Source organism: Trematomus bernacchii, unplaced genomic scaffold, assembly GCF_902827165.1.
Source record: "Trematomus bernacchii unplaced genomic scaffold, fTreBer1.1, whole genome shotgun sequence".
In the NCBI taxonomy this organism is placed as follows: Eukaryota; Metazoa; Chordata; class Actinopteri; order Perciformes; family Nototheniidae; genus Trematomus; species Trematomus bernacchii.
In genome coordinates, this window is record NW_022987739.1 from 17,179,566 (window position 1) to 17,191,903 (window position 12,338).

At 39.7% G+C, this 12,338-nt stretch overlaps 1 protein-coding gene across 1 annotated transcript in view; it reads left to right on the forward strand.

The window, feature by feature from the left end:
• Positions 1-1,200: 1,200 nt before the first annotated feature.
• LOC117495819 (contactin-associated protein-like 4) overlaps positions 1,201-12,338 on the forward strand; it is a 94,752-nt gene continuing 83,614 nt past the window's right edge. Inside the window, exon 1 of the mRNA XM_034147356.1 lies at positions 1,201-1,282. Coding sequence (XP_034003247.1) covers positions 1,201-1,282 — 82 coding nt within the window. The remainder of the gene's footprint in view (positions 1,283-12,338) is intronic.

Genomic DNA, 12,338 nt, shown 5'->3' on the forward strand with positions numbered 1-12,338 from the left:
TTGAATATAGTAAATGTACACATCTATGTATTTGCATGCAGACCAACAAAGTTATATCAAAAAAACTCATTATACACTGTGTAATGCGTATAACATTAGGGAACAGAAATACATTATCATGCTAATGTGAACTTTTTAACAGCATCACTTTAGTGTCCTCAAGCTGTGATGCAGTGATATATTTGAAGTTAGCCTTCTCTAAAAAGTGTGTATCGCCTAATGTTGCTTCACTTGGCCTTCACTGTGCAGAATGATGTATGTGCTGACTGCTGAGTTCTGACACCAGAAGGCTGTATATACGATCCTCTGTTGAAGGAGAAAAAGTTTCTCTGTTGTCACCTTTTGTAATCTCAGTTTAATAACTTGATAATTGACAGTGAATGATGTGAAAATACAGTGAGAATCCACTTTTAAGATAAATATATGTAACAGTCATACATTTTTACAAAGTTATCAACTGTATTTTTTTATGTAGAGAAATCATAAAAGACTGTTCTTGGCAGATGTCTTAAAACATGTCTGAATACCAGGTCACCATCTGAACTCACGTCTCACATCACTGCTTACCTGCTGTTGGCACTTCTCCCATATATCATCTTTTATTTATTCTTAATACATTTTTGCAACAGTGTTTGTGTTACTTTTAGAAACAATTCTCTGTATATTTGCTACAATATTCTAATAATAAACGTATTGTCTTTTTATCTTTTCTAATTTCCTCTGATTTAAGCCTGATTTAGCTTTAATTGCAGAGCTCATAAACTCCTCACAAACTAAGAGGCTCATACTTTGCATGCCCTATGCAAATAAACGTAAACACTGATTTGTTTATTGCATTTGAAAGCATAAAGTTTATACTGCATAAAGAGTTAACACGACCAGCCACATGCACTCCCTGCGCTAAAGTGATCCATTCGTGGGACCTGCAACACTCTCCCCTCCCTCCTCTTTGCCTCACTCCTTCCTTTCGCTCCATCACTTGTAGCAGGGCAGGCGGTGTGAGAGCATCATCCTCCTCTTCCTCCTCTTCCTCCCCACTGGGTCCCGGCCGGCCCCTCCACTGTGGCAGCAGGGCGACCGCAGCGGAGCCGGAGGAGAGGAGAGAAGTGAGCAGGAGAGACGGAGGAGTAAAGAAGGAGGACGGACACACTGTACCTCCGATTTATAGGATTATAATCTGCAGCATCCCGTCGCTTCAACATGTTGGGGTACAAAAGAGTCATTGGGATTACTGCGCTGCTCGGCTGGCTGCTGCTCGGCTCCTGTGGGACAGGTGGAGAAGGTGAGGGGCTCCGCGCGCTGCCTGCGAGACAGCGGACTGTTGAGTGCGTTCTCAATGTTGTGAAAAGCGAAAAACATGGGTTGTTTTTGCACGAGATCCGACGTTTCTTGACTCAAAGCGCACTGGCTAATGAGTTGGGTCGTAGGATTTGGCACGTTTGTGACATTTGGCTGTTGACCGTTATATAAAATAACTACGTTTTAGTTTCTAACCTATTAGCAGAATGGACAATGGTCAATCATGACAAGTGTTACTTTTCACAAAGATGACTGTAACTGAAATATTTTTTTTTCCATAAAGATAATCTAAACTCTGATAACAAAAGGCTGCCATTAAGAATTATCATTGCTCAATCTATTTATTTCCCTGATTGATCAATTCATTATGCAACCTATAAAATGTCAATTTACCAAGTAGATGAGCCTTCAAGTGTCCTGTTTAATCCGACCATCAGTCCAAAAACCCAAAGCTTTTAACTTTATTACATCCATGTAAATCAGAGAAAAGCAGCAAATCCTCACACTGGGGGAGCTGCCACTTTGTTAATTTAACTTAAAAAATGACTTGATCAAAACCGTTCATCAAATGATTTAATTGGCTAATTGTTTCCAACCCTAACCCATTCCTATACAAGTCATAACATCTGCCTTCATTATTTAAGAGTTCTCACTTTTTATTTGTTAAAGTAGACTTCTGATCTGTGCTACGACCTGTTTCTCCAGTTTGGAAAGAAGTACTGTGGCTCATTCAGTTTATTCTGTGAATTTTGCGAATTAAACCGTTTTCTGGGTCTGATCCGACCACTGCGGGGGCTTGGTTGAAAGCTCATATCTTCTGGGGATTTAAAGCTGTCAAGTTTTAAGAGACAGCAAGTCCCACAAGTGTTGTTCTTATTTTAGCTATTCCCGTATTTGATCTTCCCTCATGAGAGAATGATATGAACGACTGTGGTTTTTCCATGGATGTGTTAAGCTGCACAGGAGGAGAATGCAACTTCTTCGGCTCCAGTTTTATACTTGACACGTTTCACAAAAGATCCTAGAAAGTGGGTCTTGGGTAAAGAGATGATTTCAGAATTGAAGGCATACAAAGGGCTGCTGATTTAATGTCTGCTTGAGAAAACAGATGTGAAGGAATGTGGGAATTCACCTTGCAACAAGTGTCAGATATAGATATACATCTTATTCCCCATCATTACATCCCTGAATGCATATGAGCTGTTTTCTCTTGGGAGGTTTTAATGAAATGTTTCAGTCGTTGCACTCTTGAAGTAGCACCTCTATAAAATCCGATGAACCTTCCCCCCACTGTAATAGTGTTCTCTTTGAATTATGTTGTAAATAGGAGCAGCTTTTAATGTGACATCCCTGTAGGCAGATCGACAAAATACCCCCACTAATGAGCTTTTTCAGACGCCGGTCCGTTGTGCTCGGTGTATTGTCGAGAATAGGGATGTATTCATTAATGGGCATTGTGGCTTCTCGACTGTATTGATCGTGTGTAAAAAGGGGTATTGACAGTTATGAAATAAATTGACCCAAATCTCTATGTAATTGGTTCATTGTGTGTGGGCTCGGAGCCTTAGACACAGCAATTTCCAAGAGACGATTCAGAAAAGCTGAGATTTTACTGCATCACTTCACTGACTATCAGTCAGATATTTTATCATCCACTTAATGACCTGTCTTCGGTCCAGATTATGCCTCCTAAGCAATGAGAAGGTTTGAGCTCAGTAAAGAACCATCATATCATTCATCATGTTTTGTACATGAATGACAGGAGGTTTCTGTCATTGTCACATTAATCTTCCTCAGTGATACTCTCCGTTTTTCTCTGTTAATATGAATGTCCCTCTCTTTCGCTCTCACACAGAGTTAATAGTTGAACAGCTTTTGTTACATGACATCCGCCAATTTCTGTAATTTTATCGAACTCTCCACTGATAACCTTTAAGCCAGCCTCATTCAACAATTGCTCAACTGAGTGGAGGTCACAGAGGACAAGCTCTGTTTTGTTCTTGTGTTACAACTATTATTGAGTTGATTATCAATGCCTTCCAGAACTCTTGTTGTCTCAAGTTTTGGTCAAGATGAGGCAACTAACTCTGCTCAGGTTAAAGGAAAATAATTCTTCATGGTTAAAAGAAACCAGTGGTGGAAGTATATGTCCTGGATATCATATGATCTGCATGCCTTTCACTCTGACTTAGTCAAATAAAGTAGTTTTGTGATGGTATAGTGAGAAAGTGATTGTTTTTGGTCTGGAAAACACAAGTCTTATTAAGCATCTGAGTAAATGACTTATGCTCTCATTATTCTCATGGGAATTGTCATTAATTAATCATAATCATTCAATCATCTTTTCCATCATCATTTCCAGGACTGACAATGTCTCTCGGGTTGCGGTCGAATAATCCAAAAATCAGCTCCTAAATTCTAACCCTATAGTCTATTCCTTGACCTCTGAGTGAAACGTCATGTGGTTAAGGGATAGTGGATAGGAGAATTCAAAAGGACTTAGGAGAAGAGACTGCGGTACTTTAGAGAATCCGACTGCACTTTCACTATCCGACATGTTTATGATGCGCCAGCGGACATCATAAATGTGCGTCTGCTGCTGTGGGGAAACTATGGAAACTACAGTTTTCTATACAGCGGACTACAACATGGATGTTTAATAAGAACGAGGGACTACTGTAAACTCATCTAGAGACTCTGCACCGTGCTCTGATGCTGTTGTTTTATGCTTTATGAACGGGGACAACAGAAACATATTCTTCATGACCAAAGTTGGAATTGAAATAAAAAAGTTAAGTGAAACTTATGCTCGTCACCCCACATTAATACAAATGATCCCAATACGTATGATTGTATGAAAATATCTTAAAATCAATACAAATGTATTTATTATAAACGTTAGTCCTTAACATCTATCACTATGTATATCACCATTCAAACCAGTTAAGCCCTGAGCCTGTTTTTCAGGTTTCAGGCTCGAAAATGACATGCCCAGAACAAATGACTAACTTCACTTCTAAAAGGGTTAAATTAATAATCTTTTTTCTCAAAGCAAGGTTACATCTGTGAGTTGGATGTAGAAGTGTCAGAATCAATATAGATGTTTCTGTGTCAGAGTAAATTCAGATGGAACATAGTAAAAAAGGTAAATTCGTACCTCCGCCTACAAAAAACCCATTACTTAGTGAAAACCACCCTTGGATGATGGGTTAGACTAAAAGCTTTAGGAATCCAAACTACAACATATAATAAGTACCCTGTATCAAGATTGATGCAAAAGTGACATTTGACCTCTTTAGAGAGATTTAGAAAAATAAAAATATGAAATCTCAGTTTTTTTACATAAAAATACAATGTTGGATTATCAGTAATCATTTCAAAGTGACAGACACATTGGATTAACCTATGGATTAACCTTCAGCGGCGTTTTTATCATTTTAATGCCATTGAACACGACTATTGATCAGAATAACAGCTAATTTGAGACGATTTCCCGTGAATGTTCCGTAATTCACGTGTTGTGACGTCTGTGTTTGCTTCCCCTGTCACGAGTTCTGATCGCTCAGTGATGATACTTATAGAATCTGTGGAATCTCAGCTTTAATGTGATATCTTGTTTTTGGAGTTACGATAAGTAATAAGGGTATTTTTACCTTGAGTTCTGTGGTAAGTGTGTTAGCATTTTTTCGCTCAGGGCTCATTTAGACGCTTCTTGTGAGACTTGTGTTTTGTTTCGGTAAAAATGGTTCATATTGTCAGTTAGCTGAGTTTCTTCCCGTTAAATGGGTATCACATTGTTACGTTCCCTCCAAATCTAGGGGTACGAAGGGGAGTAACAAAACACAGAAACGACCAGGCACGATAAAAGAGAGAGGAAACTGATCTCTGAAGCCACAAAATGAGGTTTAATCAACCAATGATAGACAAACAGAAAACGGGCTCACCAGCCAACTTGCAAAGTAAACTATGGTACCAATATATGCTGGAACACATATCCTAGTAATTGATAAAACACAGGTCCAACACAGAGACGAAGACGCCGTGCTGCACCCATGCAGCCAGAGGAGAAGGAGAGAGGCCACTGCAGCCTTCCTCAGGTCCTTTAAGGAGGCCCTGATTGGGGATTGGGAGCACCTGGGGGAGAGGCTGCACCTGGAGACAATCAGGGAGAGAGAGAGACACACACAAAAGCACACACACACAAGCAACAACTGCGGCACGTAACACGCATTAAGAGGTTTTTAAATATTAAGAAGCCCTGAGACACAGTTTTGTGAAAAAACACCCCACTGCCCCCTGTACAGGGGGCTCTAGGGCTTAACAGGTTAAAAGTTGAACAACCCCCACACAGCTCAGTAAAGACTGTGAAATGTTGACTTTATTTGATAATTTCTGTAAAAACTAACGTTCATATTTCTCTTTTTGATTATAATACTGATGAACGTTCAAAACAAAGCACTTTGGCAACTTACCACATACGTTTTAAAAAGCTTAATAAGCACCGTAACTTTCATGATATCATTTCTCGTTCATAATCGGTTGTTTCCGTGAACGGCCGACTGTTGTGTGACGGCAAATGCTGCGGCTGCAAGGCATTGTGGGGCAGCATTTTCTCCTCTCCTTTAGGTTAGGGAGGTCCAGTGGTTCCTAAGCTAAAGGAGGTTATAAAGGAAGTTTGAAACCTCCTTTCCTTTCATTTAGAGAATTCGAACGGCACTTATCATGGCTGCCACTGAGGGACTTCCGGGTCATTTCACTCCGTTAGGAAGGTTCCTAAGCTAAATGGACTATTCGACCGCAACCTCTGTATCATTCTTCCTCCTCCCTTCAACTTCACCTTCATTCATCAACTTTAACGGAAATGTGTCTTCCATACTTTCATCCTTAGTTTAGTTTCATTTTGCAGTAACCATAGGCATCACTTCACCACAAATGTACAGATAGACTTAATTCTTTAGCATTTCTGTAAATCTAAATTTGAACTCTGTCTTCATTTTGAATATTTCACCGGTGGAAGCGAATGGTTGTTCAGGATCGTTTAATCTCAGATGTGTGAGACCGTAGGAGGGTGTGTTTGATTATTTAGCTGAGACTGAGGAGGGAAGCACTGTGGCTCTGTTATTTTCTCAGACTGCTGAAAATGTATCTCCTCCAGACCACCAAGACAGAGTAAAAGTTGGTAAAAAATATGCTGCGAGAGAAGTTGATTTGAATTTTAAGCCTAGCTCTCTGTTTCATATGCAAACAGCCCTGTCTCATCAGAATGTATTACTTTCCAATGGTGTGCATTGAGAGAACATAAACCTCTGAATAAAATCAATTTGGTGTGAATGGGTGAGACATTTTCTCTGCGAAACCCCTCTGTCCTTTATGCTTCATGACACGCAGGAGTCTTGAGAAACACTGTGAGGATAGACCAAAGTAGTGGAGAATAAATTGCACCTTACTTTTTTTTTATGGGGTCATTTATGAAAATGTGTTTAGTAGAAGTGGAGTCATGAAGAGGTTTTGATTAAGTCAAGGTTATAAAAAGGTGGCGGCGGCTGGGGGTGTGAGCCTGGAGCTGCCAGTCATGAATCTAGATGTATTAATCCAGGGACATGTAGTTAAGCGATAAAAGTGACAGAGAGCTGCAGTTCATCCATCTGCCTTTGTGACCTGAGGGATTTTGTGTTTGCCCAAGGCCTACTCCTCAGTGTATGTCTGCCTCCCTAAAAACAGAGCCATTCATCAGACGACCCTGTCATTATCTCAGACGTCTTGTTATTGGTCCAAGAGGCAGCCGCTTTCTGCTGAGCTCACTATTTTCTGTCACTCTCTGAAGCAGGAGGAAAGTAAAGGCATCAGCTATTATCAAACACACACTGTGTTAATGAGTGACTTGTTTATGTGGACCGTGAATCATCAGCTTTTTCTGACAGCCTGCCGGGGATTGACATGGCCAAAAAATGCTGTGGCAATTATTAGTAAAATATGTTATTGCTTTTATTGATTGGTGGCAAAAGGAAATTTCACTCAGGAAAAAGCCCTATGCTGTTAGACTAAAAAGTGGTGGAGGAATTATCAAGTGTTGCCAGTGTTTCATTACTTTATGTTACATTTGATGTATTGCATCAAAGTTGTCTTGATTTCAAACCAAAAATCATTTTCTAAATGTTTTTTTTCCATTTGTGTTTAGTAGGTTGTAAGCACAACGATATAGGCCTAAATAATGGAGCGACTGTCGCTGTGATGGAGTGCAGTTGGCTTTAAATTTGGAAGGTTGTGAGTTCGATCCCAGCCCCTGCAGTCAACATGTCGATGTTTAACTGCAAGATACTTAACCCTGAATTGTGTGAATGTTCGCCTCCTCGAGCAAGTGGCATATTACTCTGTATGAATAAGGTGTGTATTGGTGAATGATGACTTGTGCAATCTTACAAGGGGTGATTAAAGCGCTATATAAACACAGTCCATTTACCTACTGTTTGGATTTACGGAATTAAGGATGATAATTCATAATATATGGACTGATGAAATCTAAAACTATTCATTTTACAACAGCTTTAAAGGTGCAGTGTGTCACAATGTTCTAGGAATACACTTTATTGTCTGATTGTTTCACAACGGTTTCTTTTAAAGCACAAATAAGCACATCCACCCATCGACACAACACTGTAGGCAGGTGCATAATTTTGAATGGATACAGCCAAAGCGATGCATGCTAAATGTGTGTGACTCAGGCATTGGAGGATAAAGACATTAACATGGAAGACACAGAACCGCATAAAAAACACCCAGCAATGATACATTCTGATCTAATACAGCTGTTTTCATCATACAGATGCTAACACTGTGACTTCATTATCAGCAGAGCCATGGATTGAAAGACACCGAGGGGTGTGACATCTTTGCGATATGACACCTGGACAGGGAACATCCTCCACACACTGTTCATTGACTGGAGGTTACTTCCCTATGTGGGGCCTAGTGGCTTTTATTTTAATGCCCAGAAATGTCCAGAAACAATGAGAGAGAAAATACAAAAAGAGGACGGCAGGGTCTTTGTAGAAATGGATACCAACACACACTTCTGGGTCCTTGTGATGATTGAGTGGGATTATTTTTGAATGTGTCTTTACACTGCTTTAGGGAATTCCTTCATATTATTCCCTTTTTAAAAGTTAAAATATAGGCCATTTGACATAAAGTTATATTAAGTTATCACAAACAATTGAAATGTATACCTTTTTTATATGCTTCCTAAGTTCTTAGACGGGCCATATTTCTCTTTAAGAACAAAGAAAAACCTTCATTGAGTATTATGCAATATCCAACTGGTTTTAAAAAGTCATATATCAAAGAGTTGTATGAAAGATACGTTCATAATCAAGGACAACATTTGTTACAGTGGATAAAGCTGAGCTGAAACAACAGTTAGTAGTAAAACTGAAAGAGAACTTAAAGGACTTATATTTGTGTTAGTGAGATGGGTCATAACAACATAAGAAGAAGAAGACGAAGAAATGAGCACAAATAAAGAAGTGGAGGAGTTTGATTCGGTGCCCTGTGTGGACATTCATTGTAGTTTAAGCCAAGCAGTGACACTCCCAACTCCTTCTCTCATTTCACCCATCAGTGGGTTTTCTTTTTCTTTTTCTTTTGGGTGTGTGTGATGTCAGATTAATTTGCTCGACTCCCCGCTCACCTTCACACAGCTGCAGCTCTGTGGTGAACAGAAACACGAGTTTCAGCAATAAGGTCCTGTTCTTCTGTATCAGGATCTCTCTTTCCTGCCAGCGGGGTCATTACTATTGAATGGCTTTTCAATGCAGTTACCTTTTTCTTTGAAGAAAACCCTGCTGCTCTTATAATAATGGGGAAGTGCTGCATTTGAAGACCTTTTCATTTTCACCATTAACGTTAATAGATGTCATGTGTAACAGACTTTGTTACATTTTTGCTACTTTTCGTTTTTACAGATTTTCTGGTTTTGAGATTAAAATCGTGGTATGTATTGTAAAGAATAACAGTTTTAAAAATGTATCTTTTTAATTAGAGATGCTGGGATAAATATGACTTATGTAAAACTGCACATAATATGGGGTTTAAACATCAAGCCCTCTGATTTGTACATTCTATCAACAAGGTCTCTTAACCTAAAATTGCATAAATAAGACTTGAGTTGAAAGTACCTTGAACTTAATTTACTTTTAAAGTATTATTATTCTTATTATGTATAGTATTACTGAACCCATTGTGCTACTTAAAGTGCTTTTCCTATTGCATGTCTCAGCATGCTGCCTCATTGCCCCTTTCAATCAATTACACTGCAAATTACCATCAGATTAGCCATGAATACATTTAATAATTACCTAACCTGCTGCTTTGACCTGCCTCCATTCCGATGTAATGACAGCTTTTATATTTGTTGGGTTGATAAGTGGAGTGGCACAGTGGGAGCGGGATATGTACGTGCTAGTTAAAAATGATTACCATAATTTATTGTGCTGACTCTGGTCTGACCTCCTGTCTTTGTGAAATAGTTTTAGTGTATGTAATGACGCTAAACTTCGCCTCACCCCAAACCAAACACCATCAAGTTAATACTTCTGGATGAGAGTTGTTGAAGAGGCCTTGGGTAGATGAGTTATTTTTTAGTTGAAGCATCTCACCCATGGAAAGTATATCCTTGCTTACAGATCAGCAAATACAGGTGCTGCAGATTCAGTATTTCAATGTAAAAACCCTAACATAGGTACAGACAATATATTGTTCTAAAACTTGGAATCAGTGTTTTGCTTCTTTCGTTACTGATGGCTCAATTATTCATTGAATAACAGGACAAACATCCTCAGTTGTGCAGTTGTTTTTAGAAGTCACATAATGAGTACTATTGAAATCACCTGTGTGGAACACCTGGGTGAATTAGTAGAAACTGATTGTAGAAGCACCTGCCTTTTGAAGGGGCCAAACTTTGGTGAGTCAGACTTTAGTGAGTCAGACGTGAGAAGGAGAAACCTTCACCACGAAGACAAAAAACACTTCAAGCAACTCAAAGAAAAGGTCCTTTAGAAAGCCCACCCCTTTATATTTACTGTATGGTGTTATGGTGCTACTCTACCTACCCAGTTACAAACAGGTTACCGGGAATATTGGGTTCATATTGTTTTTTCTTGTGTGAAGTACATAACAAAGTCATAGTTTGATGCGCTTGGTTTCTCACTTTATGTTTTTATTCAGCTTCTTAAATTCATCCTCAAGGACTTAAACCAGTTTAAAGATGTAGCAGTGAAATGTCTCAAAAGTATTCAAAATGAAATGTTATCAAGCAGCTTAATCACAGTTTTACTAGAGAATGCAATTCCTGAAGAAATTGCTAGTGGGAATGCTTTATGCTGAAAAATGTACGCTGAACTGCTATGCTGAAATGTAATGTGTAAGAAGAAAGTGGAGAATTTAGATTGAAATGATACATGAACACTGGGGGCTTGAATGTGTGATAAGAGAAGAAAAGAAAGTAAAAAGGCTTGGAAAAGCGGCAGAATATTTGAACTGCAAACTTTTGAACTAACTTGATGGCGAGTGATCTGTCGCCATGGCAACGGCATTTGATGAAACCCCATAATACGCGTAGATGTGTTGATGGCTGCATCGTTACCAAACCTGTGAAGTTTTGGGCTGATTGGAGCATTTTCACTGAAGTTATGAGAAAAACGTGTTTCAGGGCGACCATTGTGTTGCCATGGCAACGGCATTTGAAGAAATCTCAAAACTGTCACGTAGATGTCTTCACGGCTGGACTGTTAGCACACGTGTGACGTTTGAGCACTTTTTGACAATTTTCATAGGAGTTATAGCAATATCGTGTTTTACGGCGAGGGATGCCTTTCTATGGCAACAGCTTTTGAGGAAAACTCACTAATGGCACATAGACATGTTGAGGGCTGGACCATTAACCATCATCTGAAGTCTGGTGCTGTTTTGACCATTTTCATAGGAGTTACGACAACATCGTGTTTTATGGCGAGGGATGCGTTTCCATGGAGACGGCATATGATGAAACCCCATAATTGACGTAGAGCTGTTGAGGGTCGTACCATTAACCATTATCTGAAGTCTGCTGCTGTTTTGACCATTTGCATAGGAGTTACGACAACATTGTGTTTTATGGCGAGGGATGCGCTTCCATGGAAACTGCATATGGTGAGATCTCAGATTTGGCGTAGAGCTGTTGAGGCATGGACCGGTGATATACAAGTGAAGATTGGGGGACGATTGGACCGTGTCCATTGGAGTTACAGCGACATCGTGTTTTATGGCGAGGGATGCGTTGCCATAGTAACACCACATTATGTAACATCAGATTTGATGTAGAGCCGTTCAGGGCCACAGTGTTAACCATCATGTGATGTTTGGTGGCGTTCTGAGCATGTCAGTCGGAGTTATGACATCATCATGTCATATCTCCAACACACAGGTGTTTATGTTTGAGGTAACAACGTTATGAAACACCTGTGCTTGAGCCCAGAGATCAAAGGTTTCCATGGTGATGTGCAGTAATCTGTGAGAGGAGAGCCTATCCATTGTTCTGAATGAGAGATAAACCTCTTACATTTGAACGTTTTGTTGAAGAACCGTAACAGATATCGGTGAAATTTCAACGCGTGAAGCATGTCAAGGACCCTGAGCGTCTGAAGTGTGCTTTTTGTGTACTTTCGGGTCAATAATGTGGCCTTTTTGGCAGATTAACTAAAGGTCTGCGGCTGCTGCTGTGAGGAAAGATCAGGCTGCATTTACAATGGGCCTTAATGGAGACATGTTGAAAGTTTTTGTCACTTCATGCCAGAGGTGTGGACTCGAGTCACATGACTTGGACTCGAGTCAGACTCGAGTCACCAATTTGATGACTTTGGACTCGACTTGACAAAATCACAAAACACTTGCGACTCGACTTGGACTTGAACACCAATGACTCGGGACTTGACTTGGACTTGAGCCTTCTGACTTGAGGTGACTTGATAATTTAAAGGTCTCCAACACGCCGATCGCGAGATGCC